The sequence below is a fragment of the Armigeres subalbatus genome, chromosome 2 (genome assembly GCF_024139115.2).
Source record: "Armigeres subalbatus isolate Guangzhou_Male chromosome 2, GZ_Asu_2, whole genome shotgun sequence".
NCBI classification, from domain to species: domain Eukaryota; kingdom Metazoa; phylum Arthropoda; class Insecta; order Diptera; family Culicidae; genus Armigeres; species Armigeres subalbatus.
This window is the reverse complement of record NC_085140.1, coordinates 408,569,441-408,592,445: the sequence shown is the minus strand read 5'-3', so window position 1 is coordinate 408,592,445 and position 23,005 is coordinate 408,569,441. Positions and strand designations below refer to the sequence as shown.

General features: G+C 37.5%; 1 protein-coding gene across 2 annotated transcripts in view; it reads left to right on the top strand.

Annotated features, from left to right (window-relative positions):
* LOC134213352 (putative inorganic phosphate cotransporter) overlaps positions 1-23,005 on the top strand; it is a 52,747-nt gene that overhangs the window by 7,511 nt on the left and 22,231 nt on the right. Inside the window, exon 1 of one of the 2 annotated variants that reach the window (XM_062692342.1) lies at positions 18,543-18,702. The exons of the other annotated variant lie outside the window; for it this stretch is intronic. Within the exon in view, the coding sequence (XP_062548326.1) occupies positions 18,678-18,702 (25 nt within the window). The 5' untranslated portion in view covers positions 18,543-18,677. Of the gene's footprint in view, positions 1-18,542; positions 18,703-23,005 lie in introns of those variants that run through there. 2 annotated transcript variants of the gene reach the window in all.

Below are 23,005 nucleotides of genomic sequence, written 5' to 3'. Positions count from 1 at the left end.
TGAGAACCCAAATTTTCTCATATCCGCACATCTATGATTTTGTTTACTGTCCACATTTGTTTTGTTCGAGAAGCTTCTGGAATTATATTCAGCGGCAAAATTTTACAGCAGGTTTATACATGGTACTGTACAGATGTACAGTACATCTGTACAAAATGAAACTCGAACGCAAGTTCGGGTACAAGTATACTTTTAGTGCGTATGCGTACAAACACGAAGCAAGGGTACAGATGGAGTATACAAACAGCTGTACTCAGCGTGTTCGATGTTCGTTTGGGAAGACTGGTCGCCAACGACGACCAACAGAATATCGTCTGCATATACGTAGATATATATGTTGGCAGGAAGGGAACGAAACACTCCGTTCATAGCTGCGAAGAACAACGTAACGGCTAGAACGGATCCTTGTGGAAAATGTAGAATTAAAAGCGGCATTTTGTGAATCCTGAGGAACTCGAAAGTTGGAGAGAGACGAAGATCTGCTGGCAACAGTCCGCTGAAAATGAGCTGGATAGTCGTTGACGGAGACTAAACCAGCGAAATATTCCCCGAGAGCATTGGCCACCATTGGAGATGGTACGATCCGCTGAGTGCGTTCACCAGAGTTCGGCCGCAGATTGGCCGGGGTTGACCGAGTCGAGAAAATCCTCCCACTATTTTCTCTATGCTTCAAGAATCACTGACCTGCATTCATAGTGTTCTTCTTTATAGTCTTGGAGGACCGTTGCCTTGTTAGGATGACCAGCGGAAAGTCTCCGCAGTGCTCGGAGGGCCTTCCTTCTCGCCTTAACCACACGACGCGTGTCGTTCGATCACCAACGGAGTGCCTTTGGTCCTGGTCGAGTGCTAGTTTGTGGTATGCAGGCACAATCGAGGACGGTTTTGGTGAGGTCGGGAAAAGTTGTGGGTGTGTTTCGAACAAATTTACGGCGAAGGTGGTGGTCATATGCCTCCCAGTCGGCGGCATCCTAGCGCCATCTTGGCCTCCGGGTGATGTCCGGGTACGAAGCGAGGACAGTGACCGAAATCGGATAATGATTGCTCCCAAAAAGGTTGGTGGACACATGATGGGAGTATGAACCGACTGGCTGCGGTCACGTCGATGGCGGTGGCCGAGTGGCTGTTAAAGTAGGTGAGCGAACCGTTGTTTAGAGTTACTAGGTCCACGTTCCCGAAAGAGTCGAGAAAAGCGATACCACGGGGATCAGACCTACGATCACCCCAGGCTGGATGATGCGCGTTCACATCCATCATGACGAGGATAGGGGCGGGGGAGTTGTTAATGATATAGCTTACCTTTCTTTTGATGCCTGTTTGAGGACCGCAGGGTAAGTAGAGATCCCCTATCGCCACCGAATTCCGGATATTCGAACCTACCTTGATGGCCCACTTGTACTTCCCTCCAAGGGAGCGGTCCATGGAGTCGAGTACAACCCGATTGACCTCCTGAAGGCCAATGATCCACGGCGGGTTGTCGTGGGTGAGCAGTTCTAGGTTGTGGAGGTTATTCCAGAAGCCGTTGATGCAATGAACAAAATTTGGAAGTCGTTTGTTGTAAGCATCAACTATCATCGAAAACCAATGCTTCTTTGTTCGAATAACTTGTTTGAAGAAATCCTAACGTGTAAATTAATGACATGTTCAGCTTCTGATTTTTAAGAATTTAACGGTAAATCGCACATTGCCAATTGTATTACTCAAATTTCCAGGTAAAAAAGAGGAATAATAATATAATAAATTAGCAACGATTGGTGATAAATTCAAGAATTTTCTAGAACAACGGCTTTTAGGGGAAACAATGTTTTTCGCACATCGCACATTGCCAATTTTATTACTCAAATATCCAGGGAAAAAAAATAATAATACTATAATAAATTAGCAATGATTGGTGATAAATTCAAGAATTTTCTAGAACAACGGCTTTTAGGGGAAACTTAACTTAAAAGCTTGAAAATCACTTTAACATGGTCAAAACGTGAAGGGAACGAATCGCAATATTCACAATACCCAGACCCAAACCTTCCGTTTGGAGATTGTTGCGATGATTTCCGGCGTTTATTTCTATGTTAGATTTTTTTTATTAAAAATAGCCCAAAAACACTCAATCGACTTGAGCCACCTCGAAATGTTATCCGAATTACCAAAAATTTGACAGTGAGGCTTATTTTAGCATGGGAATTGTGATACTGGGCTGACCGGTTGATTTTTTGATATATTTTGAAAACATGAAGAGGTCTAATTAAGATGGAAGCTCACTGTGTATCCTTCACCGCAAATAATTTTGAAAGTTCAACGACGTGTAAAATTGCAGCCAATCCCAACAAACGAATAAACATTCGATATTCAATTAAATTTGATTGAATTTCACAAGCAAGCACGGTTTAAATATATTTCGATTTAAAAGAAAAGTAAGATCGATTGAATGTTACGTTTATTTGCATGCTCCTGAAGCTGAAGCAAGCTGAAAATACATTTAAAATCACTACATATTTTTATCTGTGTTCTTAAACCACAATTCACAGAAATCAGACTTTCAATTCAGGTGCGTAAAATACTTCTCTAAGTTCTACAAAGATCCTTTTATTTTTGAATCCACGTCCGATAAATTGTTTTACACATATTTCTTTAGTATTATGTCCGACTTGTGATCTTCATGTCTCATTCGAAAGATAATGAGTAGATCTTGAACTTGAGATATTTGACAGAACACATTTTTATTGGAAAGCATGTTAAAATATGGACCAAAGTTGCACTTTTTTTTCTCAAAATCAACAGTAATTTATAAACCTCAATTCTTCGAAAATGAGCCGACAAAATTTCAAAGCAAGTATGGGTAGACGATCGTGAATCTATGCACTTTCAATAGAAACTTTTAAATGTTTGGTAAAAATCATTTTTTTCAATCACTAAAAAAAGTATGATTTTCATCGACCAAAAGTTTGGATTCACCCCCCAAAAATAGTGTTACCACTACATATATGTATCTCAGCCGTTTTTAATACGATTTGAGCTCTCCTGGAAGCATATGAAAGCCAATGAGTTTAACTTACTATCCAGATATAAAATTTGTAGTTAGTTTAGCCAATTATATTAAATACTAGTCGACCCGGCAGACGTTGTCCTTCGTAGTAGGCGAAAATGCGCGTTGAGAATTCCCTATGCGAAGTTTCCATACACATCTTCATTTTAGTATTTCATGATTTACTCAACTTAACTAATGATTTTTCACAGAGGAAATATCATATAAACCCGTCGGAAACTATAACGAATGTAACTGCTGAAGGAATGAATAAAATCAAGTTTTCGTTTTCGAGTTATGCGGATACGAACACAGACCATTTCATTTTTATTATATAGACTAGCTTTATGTACCCGGCCTTGCTCGGAATTGCCAGTTTGGTTCACAGTTTTTTTTCACTATCGGAAAATGATAAAACCAATTGGTCAACAGCAGAGCTTAAAATCTTCATCTTCATGAAGCAACTTCGGTCCGAATTTTGACAAACATCACATGAATTGTATATTCAAAACATAGAATGACATAGTCAGACGACTACTCCACGAACTCATTCATTCGACTGTCACTGAATGTGTTTACTATGTGCAGAAAAAAACATAATTAGCATTGTTTATGTTGATGTTTACCGCTGAAAGTGCCTCGTATTCAGATTTCAGATAATTTATCAATTTGTAAAATGTGCATCAATATTCAATGACTAATATTCAACTGAATATTGACTGTCCAGAGCCGACTATGAATGTGTCGGAAGTGAACTGACAAATGAAGAAAAATACTTCACTAAAAAATTTCGATTATTTTACACTCTGGTCAATAGGGTAATTGTGTTTACCTATTGATATTTCAACATTTGATTAAAAGAAGGCTTTTGGAAACATTGACTGATTTTGAAGAAGGGACCAAACCCTCAATCGCCTTATTCCAGGCAAACGTCTATTTCCAAGGAAGTAATAACATACACCGATGTCTCATTCTGGGCATTTTTAAAGAAGGGATCACACCCACCATTGCCTTATTATGAGCCAAAATGTGAACCCGAACTTTTGGCCGATGTGAGTCGTACATGTTTTTCACTATTTCAGTAAAAATGATATAGAAAAGCATGCATTACGGGTCCTGTTCCCATACTTGCTTTTATTTTGTCAGCTCATTCTCGAAGAATTCAGGCTTGAAACTTTATGTTAATTCAAGACAAAAAGTGCAACTTTGGTTCAAATTTCAGTATGCTTTCAAATAAGAATGTGTTCTGTCAAACATCTCATTCTCACATCGCATCAGGGTGAACCCAAACTTATGGCCGGTTCGATATTCATCGTATTTTGAATAAAATTCTTCAGCTTCCGAGAGTCACACGTCATGTGGTTCGTACATGTGCTATCAATCAACCATCCATCAGATTTGCATGTATAGACTGTTTTAGAAATTATAAGCAAACTTGGTTTTTAAATATTTCGAACTTTAAAAAAAAAAATTTATAACATTTTAGCTAAGTATAGTTTATAATTTTGTCAACTTTCTTCTGGTGTCGAGTTAAGTCAATATCATGGAATATAAGTCATGTTTTACGATGTTTTCCTTCACACGGTTTTTGCACAACACAGTTTCAAGTAGTTCCGTTGTATATGGACATTATACTTATTTACCCAAGCACTACATGTCTCAAAACTTAAAATATGATATCAATTTATTATTATTTACTTAGATAAAGTTTTGCAATTTTTCAAGGTTTTCTAACCTTCGCAACATATTTGCAACCACTTCTAGAGGACAAGACTAACATTCCTATACACTTCTAATCAAAATTCGACTGATCTAATAGCTCTACGTTTCTTACGAGAAGATTTTTCTAAAAAAGGCACCCTAAAAATGGTCAATTTGTGCAAAGCAATTTTTCTGACCCAAAATAGAAGCTAAATATTTTCTAAATTTAACGCAAAATATTCAGAAAAAATACATAGCGTTTATTAAATGGATATTATATATATAGGATGCATCGGAGTTTTAATGGAACATTACATGCATTCAAATTTGCCGACTATTTAGGGAGTGAGTGCTAGTAATAGTCCTGGTGCGTATAATGGGCCCTCTGAACAAAACCTCAAAACGACGATTCCCTGCAAACTATTTTTGTCTGAAATTGGATTCTTTCATTGGACATTTGTTGCAGTGTCTCAATATTAGAAATTCTATGAAGTTCATTGGTACTATACTTCAGAATCATTTTCAAAATTTTATTTTTAATTCTCTGAAGTGCCTTTTTTGGTATTGCAGCAACTAATTCATATTGGCTCAGCATACAATATGGCTGGACTAAAAAATTGTTTGTAAATCAGAAATTCGTTTTTAACACAAAGTTTTGATTTACTTTACTGTATTTGTTAAAATTGGCTTTAATGCCTTCAATGTGATTTTTGAAAGTTGATTTTTGATCTTGCATAAGTCCTAAATATTTGACATCGCTGACTTCGCCAATTGATTGGAACCCACAGAAGTAATCTCTGTGAAAAATTGGACTCCTTATCCTTATCATGTACATTAGAAAAACGCAAACAACCATTGCCTCTAAACAAAATAGATTAATTCGGATTTTATAGATGTATATCCGGCTAAAATCATGTCATTAGCAACAGCACATTTCCGATGCCACTCTTAGCTCAGTTCCGCTTGTCACTTGGTGAACCGTCATCTTTCGATCGATCATAACGTGATTACGGTGCTGATGATACTCTGTGTCATCGTCATTCATTTGTCAAAACATTGCTGCCTATAGAGCCGTCATAGAATACTATTATGATCAGTATCGGCTGCTATGCGAATCCACGTTCAGTTCACAACAAATATAGCATTTTCGAACGCGAACAGATCACTCATCATCGCGTTTCACAGCGGGCGGTTCGAGCACGTGCTTTCCATGCCGAGTTGGTGCCACCACCCGGCGGCAGCTTCAAATATTTGGCATTAAACAAAGCTGATATGCATGTCGTGTGCCGCGATCTATATGATAGATGATGTGATCTCATGTTGAATAAACTAATTCAAGTTAAAATGCCAAACGTGTCGCACATTTGAAGATAAATTATATAATTAACGATGTTTTGAATTAGTCACGAAAAGGTTTGTATCACATGACCAGGAAGGTATCGGGAGCTCTATAGAACGAATTTATAACATTCAAATTTGCGTGATTATGATCATCCACCTTCAATTACTCTAACAAACATGCCTAAATAGGAAATAACGTGATCTGTTTATGATTGATGAATATATCGTTATCAAACTAACTATCTCGAACAATATTCAGAATAAATTTTGATGATCACAGAACAGGATTGGAGCAATTATCGACGGAAAGTTTATAAAATTCAGTATGAATGCTTCATAAAACATACTCCAGTAGAAAAATATATAAAGCTCTTTTGGTGGAATGTATTCAACCGTCTAAGACGAATTAAGTACTCTCCATTTAATTCCACCAATCAATCAATTTTTAATTCCACCAATCAAATAATTCCACCATTTCAATTTTACTCCAGTAAACTTATACTTAATCTTTGAAATAATAAAAGAAATGTAGCGAAATGCTGGAACCGTCTGAGCAGAATAATATATTCTATTTGAACCCTACGAAGAGTCTTCTCTTATTCGCAGATTAAGGACGATATGTTGGGTGCAGTGAGTCCACTGTATTTCGCATGGTCAGCACATCGCCAGTCACGCACTCCTGATCTCCTAACCTAATATTCACGGACGAATGGTGATTTACCTACTGAGCTGATTTATTCTAGACGACACTATTTTTCACAAAAAGGTTACCTGAGTTTATTTATTTTTTGAACTTATTTATGGATATACTTTGTATCGATTTTCTTTATTCTGCGTTTAATCGATTTATTGGTTCAATGATTTATGAAAAAAATACTTCAACTGAATTTTTCAAATATTTAAAACCTACCTAATTTTGTGAAATTATGAGATTTTTTAAATTATTTTTCAAGAACCTTTTTTAATTACAGAAAACTGCTTTCCAAAATGGAACAAACCTACCAAATTTTTGGAATGTGAGAAAAAATATTTTGTATTGAAATCGAATTCGAAAGCATCGTACATTAAAACGATAATAAGCGCTACATATTTCTCGTTTGAAGTGTTGTGACATTAAATATATTGAAAACTAGTCGACCCGGCAGACGTTGTCCTGCATAGTAGGCGAAAATGCGCGTTGTTAACTGCCCATCTTCTATGTATATAATAAAAATGAAATGGTCTGTGTTCGTATCCGCATAACTCGAAAACGGCTGGATGGATTTTCTCCATTCCTTCAGCAAATACATATGTCCGTTATCGTTTCCGACGGGTTTATATGATATTTCTTTTCAAAAATTATTAGTAAAGTTGTGTAAATCGTGAAAAACTAAAATAAGGATTCGCAAGGGCAGTTTGCAACGTGCATTTTCGCCTACTATGCAGGACAACGTCTGCCGGGTCAACTAGTGCGAAATATAGATGCGAATCCAAATTTTAGTGTTCCATGATTTACTCACTCAACTTGTCACTTTCACATGAGGAAATATCATATAAACCTGTCGGAAACGATAACAAATATATCTGCTGAAGGAACGAAGAAAATCCATCCAGCCGTTTTCGAGTTATGCGGATACGAACATAGACCATTTCATTTTTATTATATAGAAGATAGAAAAGATAGAACAAACATACTAAATATCACAAAATTCTGATAGATCGAAAATTGTTCACTCCATTTTCTGGCTCATAACCAATTCGAAATTGGGCAATTTATATCTATGAAAGTGTTGGCCTTATGTTCCAATTAGCTGCTTGTTTTGAAATACGCCGACAGCAAACGGCTGGAAGATTGATTTTTTTATTACAAAAAACTTATGAATAGGTTGATTGCTATGTGAAAAATAGGTCGCAATTGCAACAGATTTCAAACTTTCGGTTTAAGTTTATTTTTGATAAAATTAATCCTTCATATTGTGCGTTTTAGATACGCAATTAGAGCGTTTGGTATGTTGCAATCTACGAAGCCTCATTCATTACCTTTCAGACCTCACTTCAAAAATAAATCTGATAACACGCCTTTCTTTCTAGATTGGCACTATCCCCACCGTTAACGTCAGTCAAGATAAGAAACAGTTACCCCCAATGACACCCATAAAAGTTTATAGCATTCTACTCACTATCAATTTTATTCATAGATAGAAAGCCAGGATTGAACTGTGATTTGCTCGCACTGTGTAATTGCAATGCCTGATAACATCGGTCCACTTTGTCGAGTGTTTATTATTTTATATTTCCCCAGACAGTATAAGCAGTAGCAGTACATTGCAAACAGACTGATAACAAATGTTTCCTATTGAACGGGGTATCACGTGGATCGACAGCTCCATCCTGCGATTGTTGTTAAAGCTTCAGAACACAAAGCATATTTGCGGAGTGATCCCATACGCAAATGTAAACTTATGGGTCACCTTGACCATGAATGACCAGCGAGCATCGAACGCTGGAACAGGAAAATTTAAGAATTTAAGAAACACTATCACGTACAGTGCATTACTCCTTACATGCAGCATTATGGCAAGCAGTTATTTGAAGTGAACAATTGCCACCGTACCTGCGCTACCTTACAATCATTTTATGGATCATGGATCGCCGGCCGGAAGCCAAACCAACTGAAACGATACAAAACGTACGCTTATGGTCAGTCAACAAAGTACCGGTACACGTGGATCTGGATATAAATATTTCAAGACGCCAGATTTAGCACCAAGGTTCGTCGCTGCCAGTGCGTCTAGCTCATAGAAACCACGCTCACGTTGGTGATTGCAAATTGTATTGTTGTACGCCGATAACGGCACGAGACGTTATATTTGGCAGAATTTGGCACAGCTGAAACGTTTTATTTTAAATCATTTACTTTCAATCAATAGTATTTCAGAAATATAATTCTGTATCAGACTACAATTAGTGTATCAAAAGGTCATCGCTCGCATCGAAAACATTCTGAACTATCTTAAAATAGGATATTTCTTATTAACACTTACAATTTCGTTACACACATTGTTAAATATAGAACAAATATTCGGTTTTCAATCCCTGTTGACTTATTCTATCTCCCGAATGGAATTCTAAGAAAATCATTTCTTACATTTGAAAGCAATAATCATTTAACGAAAAATTTCAAAATAATGTTTTTCAATACGTAGATAGATTGTCATTTCCATAATTTACAGGCAAATTCAAGTATGACAAAACTCTTCTTTTGGTAATTTTAAGTAATAACAATCTGTCCAGATTGGCAAGGCAAAAATCGGAAAATGGAAAAAATGAAAATGTTCTGCATTGTTACTCGAACTAAAGAAAAGCAAATCAAGCAAAAATCAATGTGCTGAAAAAGTGCTGAATGAACACTAAGCTGCGAGGCATGCCCCAGTAGTGGGGGATGTAATACCAATAATAAGAAGAAAAATAATTACAGTCGTGAATCGCTGGTTGGGATTTGAATACTTGGGTCATTTTTTAGTTGGGCTTCCGCTGGTTGGACCATGACCCAACTAAAAGGCAATCGTACGTCAAAATGCAATGAAAACACAGAAAATGGGATTTGGCGTCACTGGACATCATTTGTGATGTTCAAGTCAAAATGCACGTGATCAAATGGCTGTCAGTTGACCCAACTAAAAAAAACGAATTCGTTAGTTGGGTCGAGGTTGTGGCTAAACCAGCTGTTTTATTATTTTGATTCCTAAATTGCATCACTTTCAACATAATACAAACCAAAATGTTAACCCGTTTTCATATAGAGTGTACCAATACTCTTGGAATTAAGCACATTGTCCATACAAATCAAACTCGAAAACAAATATTAGATACTCAAATAGAGTTGAATGATATTTATCAATCGTACGATCTCTATAAACATAAAATAGATGTCTAAGTAATAATGATTTTTCGGATTTTTTATTGCTAATTACGTGCAAACTCTCGCTCAATATGTGTGTGTGTGTGTAAATAAAGCATTTCTTCCGCATGATTAAATATCGGGTTGATAGTTGCACAGTTCAAAAACAACAATACACACCTGTTCTACATAAGCGTTACTAGATACTTAGTCTAAGATGGGGCATTATTCCAGCTTATGAGGCATACTTTTTTAGTGTGCGATGATAATTGTTTTTCCAAGTTTTTATAGGGGAAAAGACGGCTTTGGTAGGTTTTGTTCTATTATTGTCAGGGGGGTTTTTGTCGACCAAATTTTATGAAATTTGGCCACAATATTCTTTGATATGCAAAGAATGTTTAGGCCAAAATTGAGCATAATCAGTCATAAAAACCCCCCTGACAATAATAGAACAAAACCTGCCAAAGCCGTCATTCCCCCTAGCTCATTCGTCTGGTATAGTTTACATTATAGATAGTAGAATCTGTATATGAGCGAAATCATGGTTGAGTTCTTTTATCTGACCGTGTACCAGGCGCATATGACATCACACCTCTCAATATTTTCATTAAAATCATGACGACATGCTACTTTGGAGACACGTTTGACAGTTCGTTTGGAGACAGAGGATTTATCTTTGCTCATCTATATATTCCACTATCTATAGTTTACATTAAAATAAATGAGCAAAAAAAAATTTTTTCAACATTGTTGTGATTACATCAAAACGTTGTGTCTATTTATCCATATAACTTATTGTAAATCAAAGTGTAATCTAGATTTATGGTTTTTTTGCAATGTCTAAAGTGTATATATTTTATTGTATGATTGTCTAAATCAAAATTCAAGTGTATTTTATTGTATTTCTAAAATTGCCCAAGCATTGTCATGATTTATGCACAAGATTTTCGAAAGCAACTTTGCAATTTTGAAAATACTCTGATGATGTTCTATTATATCCTAATTTAAAAAAAAACTACCTCAGTAGAAGCCGCCGATCAAAGCATCATTCAGAGTCCGAAGTATATACGATCTCCAGCCACGATACGTCTTCGAGTTCTTCTGTTGGTAGTGTTTTTGGCGGGCCATAAAACGTATGTCCTGCACGCGTGCTCTCGATCGCCATCATTGTCTGCCAGTCTGCCACATCGCCATTCAGGTGTTCTTCGTAGTGCTACCATCATTTTTGAATCACCTCGTTCTTAAGAGGTTCCCGACTGTGGCACGTGGCTCTTACGTGAACGGTTCAAGGTTGTATTAATCAACAATAATTTGATAACCTTCCTCTCCTTAGCCCTCCTTAGCCAAGCGGTAAGACGCGCGGCTACAAAGCAAGACCATGCTGAGGGTGGCTGGGTTCGATTCCCGGTGCTATGGTTATAGTGTTGTAGTTTATTCAAATTATTTTTTGGGATCTCCTGCACTTCTTGGATTATCAAAAATACCTTTTTTTGTGTATCAAACAAAAAAATATGAGATCTAAGGAAAAAAATCATAAAAAATCTCAAAAATCAGTGTAAAATAACTATAAATTACCTCCTAAAATTAAAAAAAAAATGAAATGGCAAATAAGAACCCTCATAATTGTGAAGAATGTAGTTATCCTAAGGCAGCCAACGAAAACGTAAAAGCAACGTATTGATAATGAATTAATAAAATAACAAATATTATGGAATGTCAAGTAAAATAATAAGCATTTTTAAAATATATTAAATTCAATCGCAGTAGGCAAGTGAAGTGTTAGCAATCGCAGTGGGCTTAGAGATGTCGTAAAATCTCGATTAATCGATTAGTAACTAATCGATTACTCTCGATTCTTGACGATTATTGAATCGATTCATCGTTGAGTAGTAATCGATTCAAAATAAATCGATTATCACAATGATGAATCGATTAATCGAAGTAATCGACATCTAAGCGTTGTCGTAAAATCCCGATTAATCGATTAGTAACTAATCGATTACTCTCGATTCTTGTCGATGATTGAATCGATTAATCGTTGGGAAGTAATCGATTATCACAACGATTGACCGATTAATCGAAGTAATCGATTAATTTGCGACATCTCTAAGTGGGCTGAGATGAGCATTGCATGTCAAGTCGAAAAAGAAAAGATCGTTGAGTGTGCTTTTCTGAGGTGTGGACACGCAGTTTGTTTGCAAGTGTCCAACGCTTATTTTTAACGAAAAAAAAATGCAAATTGATGATGGATTGGCTTGACTACGACAATGGCGTAGTCGTAGATTTCATGAAGAGCGGTCTCAGCGGTTAGCCATCAGTATCGGTGGTAATCGTCGGTGTTCTTGATGCAGGAAATTCGTTCCCACCGATGACGTGGGTAGCGTTCCCAACGGAAAAGTTGCGGCAAATAATTCATCATTCAATGGAAATCGTCGTGTGGTCATCGGCCACAGCATCAGCAGCACTCGAGTGCAATTTTCTCGCAAGATTTGGACTATCGGTCGTAATGCTTATTCAATCTCAGGAGCACAGGATGCTCCCTCACGAAAACATTCGGAGAGAAATCGCTTTACGGGAAAGAAAAACAGTCTGCAGAGTGATAACCATTTTTCGCTCACTTCGATTGCCGCGGGAAGTTCGTTTTCTTTCATATCCGAGCTTTTTCGTTGCCACCAGCAATGCAAACGGTAGTAGCCTTTGTGGTACAAATAACCTGTTACCAACATGCAGATAGCGTGGTGGTGTTGGCTATTATTGTTGATATTCTGGATTCTAGTCCCGCCGTGGCCATACATTTTTTATAATTGTTCTGCGATAATTCTCGCGAAAAGTGAGTGAGAGGTAAAAGTGATGAATCGAAAAATGTTATATGATGAAAGGTAAAAATGAAACGAAACGAATTTCATATAATAGGCACGATTTTCGTTTATCTTCTAAGGCTAGCTCCAGATAAAAGATTGGTAGGTAAATGACGTTCCTCGCTACAAACAACTAGAATAGATTCTCCCTTGGCCCGCAAAATGCTTGCTATGTTCTCATCGAAACGAAAAGTTGAAACCCTGCAAACGATCCATTAAAGTAGAGGTGTGCGCCAGTCCGAAAATTTGGCGACGTTCGTCAGAACTTTGGTCGGCGGCGCGTCGGCGTTTTCGGCGACGAATACCATTTTAGCCGGCGACGGCAGCGATAACTACATTCTTCACAATAATAAATAGTTTTGGACCATGCATCTAATGTTGGGAATTTGGATTCATCTGTCAGTACCAGCTTTGCCGACGGAGGTTTTTCGTAGATTAGTTGGAGAAAATCCTTTTTTGGAATAAAATTTGTCACATGCTTCGCACTTTGAAGTTTTCGGCCGTATGACCTATTCGGTCAAATTATATTTTCGGTTAAATGGCATTTTCTGCCAAACGACCAATTCGGCCAAACAACTTTTTCGACCAAATGACATTTTCGACCAAATTTTGTTTTTCTATCAAATGACCATTTCTGCCTGGTCGGTCTAGTGGTCATTAGCCAAATGGCTGTCGGCCGAATGAGTTTCGGCCAAACTGCTCTTCCGCAGTATTTAGATTTGGAGACACTAGAACAACTAAAAAAGCGGCTTTAAGTTCCAATCGCGGGATTGATAATGTGTTCAGTGGGTCCAGCATGCTGTTTGCTCTTTTTACATGCTTAATGGCCCATCACAAAAAATCACTTGTAAAGTCGTTTGTGGGTACCACATTTCTAAACAAATAGGGTAAATCACTACTTGGGCCTATGGACCCGGTTCCCGGCTCACTGCACAGAAAACTAATGATTTATACTGTTTGAAAGCCGTAGGATCATGATTGATAATTTTTAAAAAGTCTCCCATTTATTTTTCACAATACTCAATATTTTTCAACCACTTGTTTTACTCCTAATTGATCCAATTGTAGAAAATAAAAATGTAGATTTCAAAATTTCGCTCTCCGATGCCACACCACTGAGCCGGAGTGATTCTTTCCACTTTTACAAAACGGTATCATCAAATAAACACCTACCTGAAAATCGTCACAGTGCTCGATACAACAATTGCTTGAAGCTGTTAATCACCACACCATAATTCTAAACACACGCGCTTAAATTCTTCCTAATTTTTCGTTTCACTAGAACTTATTTAAACACATTAGAATACATTTTAAAATGTATCCTCAAACCGAACAAAAAATCACCTCGGCCCAAGAACTTCTTACCGCACCGTGCTGCCAAAACGCCAGGAGTATGAAAATGATCCTTCATTGTTAATAGGAAAACTGTCTAATATGTTGACGCTATCATGTTATTTATAATTCTCTCGATTTCAAAAGGTGAAAAAAATATTGTTTTTAAGTATTTGGAAGAAATTTGGATGAGTTTTCAAATAAAATAAAAATCAAATAAAAATGATTATGAATAATACCATCTGGCATCTTGTTGTCGTGGAACGTGCATATTTTTGTTTACGTCGCATTTTCTACCGTCCCAAGAGAGAAAGAGAGTAATAAGTTGAGAGATTGAGCGAAATTTTGCTTAGGCCGGGAACTGGTTTGGAAGTGGGCCGGATATTAAATCGCTATGACTGAAATGAGTGCTGCACCTCGTTAATTAAAATCAAATAAAAGCTTTTTTGAACGATATTTAGCACGGATAGCTATTTTTTAATCAGAAGTGAACCTCAATGCAGCATTATACAGCCCACAAAATTCAGGAAAAGTTGCTTCCTGTCATAAATATCAATTAAATAATGTAGTCGTATGCAAGTTAGGCCGGGAATGGGGTAAGAAACCCTATTACCATTCAAATTCAACATTTGTTACTCAGTTACGAATCTTGCAAAGAAAAATTTGAAAAAAAGTCCTTTATTTTCACCATTTAATGGTTTTCGTTCAATTCGCTGTGATAAACAAACAACCATGCGTTCACCATTAAATTATTAAATTTCTCATACATACCATTTCGGCATTTTTCACTGGCAACCTTATAACCAGGACTGTCGAAATCAAACATATCAAAAAGTATGAAATCTTGAAAATCATACTGGCTTCATGCTATGGATGAAAAAAAAAGTAAACAACTCGAATTGGAACCGCTTTTGACGGTTCAATTTGAAACAAGATGGCGTCTTCGTCGATCTCTTATTCTAGTATTTTTTATTTTGCACCAGGACCATTTTTAAAACACAAAATCCTTGCTGTTTTGTGTAGAAGATCATTGTAAAATGTAGCTAGTTTTGTAAATTTTGCATCTGTCTCAGGGTGTGTCAGAGAAGAGGGATGTGTTAGAGAGAGCACCCAAGTGAGCCTCATACGGGATGAGTGCCTGTGTGAGCATGACTGAGGGTACAGTAGGTACTGCCTATGCCCAGAAATAATGCTGGAAGGCAGTTCCTGGGGGAAATGATGGGCGGCGCAGAGCCCAAGGGAGTTTATTTATTTGGTATTACTTTGGTAGTTGGTAGGTATCGAGTCGGGCACTCCAGTAAACTTCCGTGTGGGTGCTTGGCAACTACTAAGCACGTGTGCTGGGTCGTGCGTAAATGCATTCTCCCCTGTAAAAAAACCCTCCTCCCCAGATGAAGGCATGGGCCGCCTGGGCTGCGACTCTAGCTACGCCTATGCGAGCTATATTTGTGATTGTTCGCTAATTGGGGCACGACCACCCATCGCTAATTGCGGTGTTTTGGCAAGCGTTCATAATGTTTACTTTTTGCATTGACAAAGGAAAAGTTTATGCGCAAAAAATTATCGATCCCACTAAAAACGGAAATGGAATGTCAACGAGGTTTTAACATGACATTTTGATTGCTTTTTAATTAGGTTTGGTCCTAATTAGCAAAGAAGAAAACCCGATTAGCAAATGTCTACTGTACTTTGTATTACTCAAGTTAAGGCGCGACTTTGCAGTGTCACGCCGTCACACGAAAAAACGATGCGTTTCAATATCCAACGCATGGGAATTCCTTAAACGCTAGACGAGGAAATATAATATACCAACGAATCTGGCGACGTCAATAGTTGGTGGGAGAATATATATGTGTAACAGTGACTTCAAGAGCGGAAGAAGTACACTTGGGTCGCTTTTTAGGTGGGTAGATTTCATCAATTGTCTCGGATTCCCTCAATGTCCTCTTCTTTCTAAATACCACCTGATTTTTCTTGGATTCTTTTGAGGATTTTATCCTGGGGTGAACTGAATGTTCGTTAAATGCAAAGAAACAAGCCGATACAAACCGCGTAGGAAGCGACCCCAGTGTATTAAGCACTGTACAACAACGCCAACGAAGTGGTTGGTTGGGTTAGTAGGATTAGAAGTGTTGTGAGAAGAAGTGACGGACGAGAAACTTGCTGCCAATAGTCGGATGCTAATGACTGGAACCCGATTTAATGGTACAGTGTAGCAATGGCAGAGGAGCAACAAATCCTCCGCAGAAATAAGAGGCAGCACGAAGAAAATGTGGCAACTGAAACGCAGAAGACATGTATCGGAATTATGTGCTGTTGATGCCATGTACAATGACTGTAAGGAAAATTTTCTTTTTAACAAGATAAGGTGGAAGAAGCACTTTGAGGATTTGTTGATCGGTGAAAAGTGTATTAAGAAACAGGATGAACATAGTCGACGATAATCAAGCTCTGAAAGGACCTAAATGAGCTGAAAACCCATAAAGCTACTAAGAGGGAAAAAATGCCGGCCGTTCTTCTCAAACCTTGAAGTGAGCAACGGCATCAATATACCCTTTACATTATTCAGAAAATATGATAGATGCTAGAAAATAGCGTGCTAATAGAAGCACGAATAATGTGCACGATATAAACAAAGCATTAGGTTTCCAGTAGCCTTGCGAGCAAAGGCGTAGGATTGCCAATCCGGAGATGGAGAGTTCGATTCTCGGTCCGGTCTAGGATGTTTTTGGGTGGGAAACAATCTCGACTCCCTGGGCAATAGTGTATTTAGTATTATACTTGCCACACAACATACATACTCATGCAATGGTGGACAAAGAAAAGATTTCAATTAATAACCGAGGAAATGCTAATAGAATACTAAGTTGAAAAGCAGGCCAAGTTCCAGTTGGAAAGTAGAGCCATTGAAGAAGAAGAAGACAAAAAACACATTGTGAATCGTGTAAAATACGATAGACTTCAGTGGATTGGTCATTTATTGAGTATGTCGGGAGAAGGAATGACGAGCACTTAGAGGTGAGCCAGCCTAAGGCTGAAAGCCTCTTAAATAAAGACAAAAAAAGTGACGAAAACAATAGTCAATAGAGAACCGGATAAAGCTAGCGACATCGTGAAAGCCACGAACGTGCTAGGTGCCTACTGTGATGGGATCGGACCCGAGGATCATACACATTCGAGGAAAACGGACGAATATCGCCCAAGACCGACGGAGTGTAACGACGCTATACCCATTCAGGTATCCAGGTAGGCATTGACTGACGGACAAAGAACCCCTCAAACGGTATCAGCCAGTTAAACAGGATGCTCGATAAGCGAAGAACTGAACGATAACGTCGAAATTCACATTAATGAAGGAAACAAAAATGAAAAAAGGATGCCTGACAAAATTTTGCACGGCGAGTTCATAAGGATAATTCTTGTCTGTAATTGATGCCTATCTTTTCTTTCTGCGGCGGGTTCTTTGAATTTCTGCCTTTGATTCACTGTATCGTTCTCTGTTGACCTCTGTTGTCCTTAGCCGTGCGGTAAGACGCGCGGCTACAAAGCAAGACCATGCTGAGGGTGGCTGGGTTCGATTCCCGGTGCCGGTCTAGGCAATTTTCGGATTGGAAATTGTCTCGACTTCCCTGGGCATAAAAGTATCATCGTGTTAGCCTCATGATATACGAATGCAAAAATGGTAACTTGGCTTAGAAACCTCGCAGTAAATAACTGTGAAAGTGCTGAATGAGAACACTAAGCTGCGAGGCGGCTCTGTCCCACTGTGGGGATGTAATGCCAATAAGAAGAAGAAGATCGTTCTCTGTTGAGCCGGATACCAGCCACTAGCATTTGACAACGCAAACACGAAACGAATTATTAATCAGTTTTTTTATAACGTACTCAGTGGATCACATATAACGTATTCACTTAACTTCCCCAATCATGCGATAATTACCCAGTGAACTGGTAACTAATCACCATTTATCACCTTTGCGGAACGAAACAATTAAGCATCTTGTTGAAATATAATTCGCATCAATCAGCAATAACCAGTTGGTACCAGAAGTACATGGCTCTGCTGATATCATAGGAGAAAATATATGTCACGGTGTCACATCAAAGACTCGTTTTTTTTGCGTAAATATACTTAATGAATGCAAATATCGTTGACAAGCAGCGTGGCACCACTTGGGAGGCTATCAGGTAAAACCAAAACTGAATCTACCGAACAGGTTTGTCGTATCAATGATGTTGCGCGAGATAACCGACGTATAATGTATCATGGGTCGACCGATAAGGACTGGAGTACCCAATGATACAGCAAGACCCCTACTATATGTACTGCAGTCAAATATTTGTTCTAGATAGATAGGCGCAGCATTGATTTGATTCCGTTTCGGTTGACCAGTTTCAATTGAAACACTTCGTACCACACTAGAACTAACGAGCAACGTGATAGGACATCCTAGAATACCTTTGAGAGTAGGTACTGTGAGAAATTTCGGAACAGGTTATGTGCAACGAACGAATAATAAAGTAATCAAGCAGCGTGATAGCGAAAATGGTGCGAAATCGCCGTGACGAAGGTGAGCAGGATTGCTAAAATTACATCTCCGGATGCAGTTGATAGTTAATTCGGAGGGTTTGTGGAAAATTGTATAATAATGTTTACTTTCAATTACTCGTAATAGGTTATGAATAACTATTACTGTGTATTGTTGTAGTCATTTTTTAAAATCAACTCAGGTCTAGGCAAATGACATGCTTCCTGTGAAATTCTAGTAAAAAGCTATTGGAAAACTTAGCAATCACTTACATTCTTGGCGCATTTGCTCACACTGTGGGAAATGAATTAGTTGTTTTAACTATATATAGGTAAAACACGTGCTTACATATTCGAAGTCTAGCAGGAACTAGCCATTTTAGAATCGATCATTCAGCAATGATCAGTGTTGAAGATGTATGTAATGCTGTTTGCTCACCACGGATATGAACGTTTTCGACAGAATTCTTATCTGTAATGATTGTTACGCGTCAAGGTACATATTCACCTCGGTCGTTGACACTAGAAATCAATTAGAAGTGATCTGCGGGGGCTAGTGAAAGCTTGAAATTTTCGATGTAAAATTTAATATTGCAAGATTATTTATATCACGAGTATTAAAATATGGTTACATATATATTGGCTTACGTCTTATAAGCAAATGCAATAATATTATGTGTCACTGATATAACTTACCCCATTGGCTGTGGTGTGCTTGAAAATCATATACTTTTTTTTAATTACGACATCGGGTAGTAATTCCGAACAATAAAAGTAACAGACTGTAAATGTTAACTTACGAAACAAAACCACACAAATTTTAAGGATTTATTCATGCAGCAAACCATGCTTCTCCATGGAATGAGATACATGAATGAGACGGGAGACTCAATTCAGCTCGCCAAATATTATGTTAACAAACTTTATCCCACGTACCCTTCTTAATCTGTGTACCCAATGAATAAACGTGGATTATGGACATAAAGAGTTTCAAATTTCGGAAGACAGCTGGTGCCAAAACAAAAGTACAGATAATAACAAAATATAATCAAGCTTACATTTGTATGAATGTGGGAAAGATATAAAAAATGGGGAAAATGGTCCAAAATGCACCCCTCGGGCAAAATGGCCTCACTCATAAAATCACTCATATAATCTGTTGTAGTACATTTATGAACGAATATTACCATTACAATTCATAATTAGTTATCCATCATTGAGCTCCATTGGAAAATTTAAGCAAAATCCCTTCATATTCACTCAAATTTAACGATTTGCTATTTTTCCACCACATCCGTAAGATTTAAGTTCAATGCATTAAGAAACAACAAACAACCATGCGTTCACCATCATTTTACATGCAATTGAGTCATGTTAGACCACCATTTGGGCGTTTTGCCCCAGGCTTATTTTTAAAACATTTTTTAAATGCTTTAGAAAGTCATGAAAACCTTATGGTTTTGAATAGGAAATCATTGTGAAATGTAGCTGGGTTTGTAAATTTTGCTCCTATACGTTGAAATCGTTTGGTATTTTTGTTTATATGGGCGAAAACATCGAAAAAGCTTAAGGGGTGCATTTTGGGCCGTTCTCCCCTACCAATATTAATAGTTCTCCTGAGAGAAATATAGCGGACAGAAGAGCGACTATCTTGTTAAAGACACTCAAACAAGCATCGGGAAGCAACAGGTTATATGTATATCAAATAAACTAAACTGGAAACAACAAGTATTGATATCTGCAGAGTATCAAGTGCGCAGTTTTTTATGGAAGCGAATTGAAAACACCGTCAACCGGGGGTGAGAATTGATCATTTCCCTCACCGGCAGTCTAGTTTCTTGTCCTCAGATACATTCAATCTATTCTACAAGCATTCTAAGTAGTTAAAACAGCGACCCATTCTCACCCCTATTTGACCCGTTGTCACCACCGACAATGGTATTTAAATTACAAACTTCTTATCTGATAACAATGCTGCCATTCTATGTACTGTAGATTAAAAATTACTATTTTAAATAATTATTGAAATAGCCTTGCGTAGTTTAACGAAAAGATGTGCTGATAGAGTAAACCATGCTGAAGGTGACTGAGTTTGAATCCCGGTCTGATCTAGTGAAGTTTAAGGTACGTATGTGTATTTTGTGACAGTCCTGGGCCCTGGCCATAAATGTGGAAGTACGATGAAAGCCAATTAGTCCACAGTGAGCTCAAAAACACGAATTCTATAACCACCGATACCCACTCGTGGTGGATGGCTTACGCTGTTCTTTCTGAGCCACTTCCACGTGTTGATGACTACCCAACAAACAATTTAATCTGAATAGGCTAGTTTTTCAGCTGAAGAAGACAATTTTAGCTGTTTGCGCTTTATCCACCTGTAATGTTTGTTGGGTAGTCCGATCCGCTTAGCTTTCCTCATATTCGATAAAATTTTATAATGATCGATTTTTTAGCGATCTATGCAGATTCGAAGGTATGCCATGGAAGTATTCTCAAAAGTTGCCAAAAAGTCGAGAAATCAATTTCTCCTTAGAGCATTTTTGCAAGGAATACAGATTGCGTGATTGAAAATCATTGTTCGAGGTGACCGAATACGAGGATTTGGCAGCGTTCATTATTATTGCTTCTCACGGAAATTTTACTCAATTACCATCAAAAGCAGAACTACTCAAAACTATGACTAGTCCCTCTCGTGGGGGAAATTGAGTAAAATTTCCAAGAGACGGCAATACAATTTTACTCAGAAAGTGTTTAAAACAATAATAGGTAATGGATAGGTAATTTTCCGAGAGAAAGCGAAGAGCACAACCGAACGAATTTCTTCTGTATTGTATGAGTTCTGGTAATCCAGTTTGTGTGGAAAGGACAGCAGACAGCGGACAACAAGACAAGATTCCTTGGAAGATTATTCTGCGTGCGAACTACGTATCATTTGTGAAGGAAACGGTTGTAAAGCCGGTAGTTGTTACTCGCTTGCAATATTCGTTTCAAAATCAAATAATGATATGTTTCATAATTATACACCTTACGATGGTTTCAGTTGCTTCGTGCCATAAATACACTGTTAAATCCAACTTACCCTATGATTACAATTGGAAAATTTATTGTTGAAAACAATGATTTTTCCTAATAAATTTGACCTGCGTATAGTGGAGCAACTGCACCAGAGTCTCATAAGAAATCAATGGATCCGTCCGTCCAGAAATTACGTAATCTAACTATGAATCGCCACGAGAATCTTGGTCTATGTCTCTTCCCCCTTACTAGCTGTTGATTATAATAATATAGATTGTAAATATCATAAAGAATCTCGGCTCCGTTAAGTGTTATGCCTGTCAAAAAATGGCAATATATAAAAAAAATCTATTGGCTTATATATTGAAGCTACTTTGCATAAATATTGAATTTTTAATATATATTTTTTTGTGGATCTGTCTTCACTATTACCGTTACCCTTATAACCCTTACTTTGATATTCTCAAAACATATTGATGTTCCCAATTTTACCGTTCAAAAGGTGGAAACATGTATATGCAAGATTTTTCGATTTAGATATTCATTAGTTTATTCAAATCGGAGACATTTTTTTAACTTTGGATGCAAAAATCCTTCTATACAACCATTACTCCTGAATTGGTTCCATCATAGCATTTCAAATAGCTAGAGGTTTTATGTTTCATCTTGCCTTTTTTTCTAAATCCATCTATCAATAAAAACAGGATAAGTTTTGTGTGTTTCATCACAAATATATATTTTTTTAAATCGATATATTCGAGGGGTTATACGATTTCTTCGAAAAATCATCCAATTTTAAAATTAGCATAACTTTTGATATATTGCGAATTTTACCTGGATCTTTGTCAGTTGAAACTTCATACTATTTTCCGTGCTGTGCCATCAAAATGTCAAAACAAAAAAAAATGAGTTGTGTCAGTATTGCACGAAACCGTCGATATGTTCGCTCCAAAAGCAAAAGAGGCCCGGAAACCCTTAGTATTATATATCGATCGACTCAGCTTGGTGAATTGAGGCTGAGGGGATGTCTGTTTGTGTGTATTAGAGTGGGGCGTCATGGTCATTTTTTCAAATCAATGGGCCCGATTGGTTGCTTCCTCGCTCTCCCCATCGCGTTTGAAGTTTGTATGAAAATTAGTATGGGAAAACGTATATTTCTGCATTTTTACTTCTACAGGTTTCAGATTATCGTAAACCAAGTAACGTATTGCGTTAAAGTATAACACGTACGTTGCTGGAACGACCACGGCCAATCATTGAGCTGAGTGTTATTTCAAAATAATTGATCTTATAGGGCTTTGAAGCTAATGGAGTTATTCGGAATCATTTAA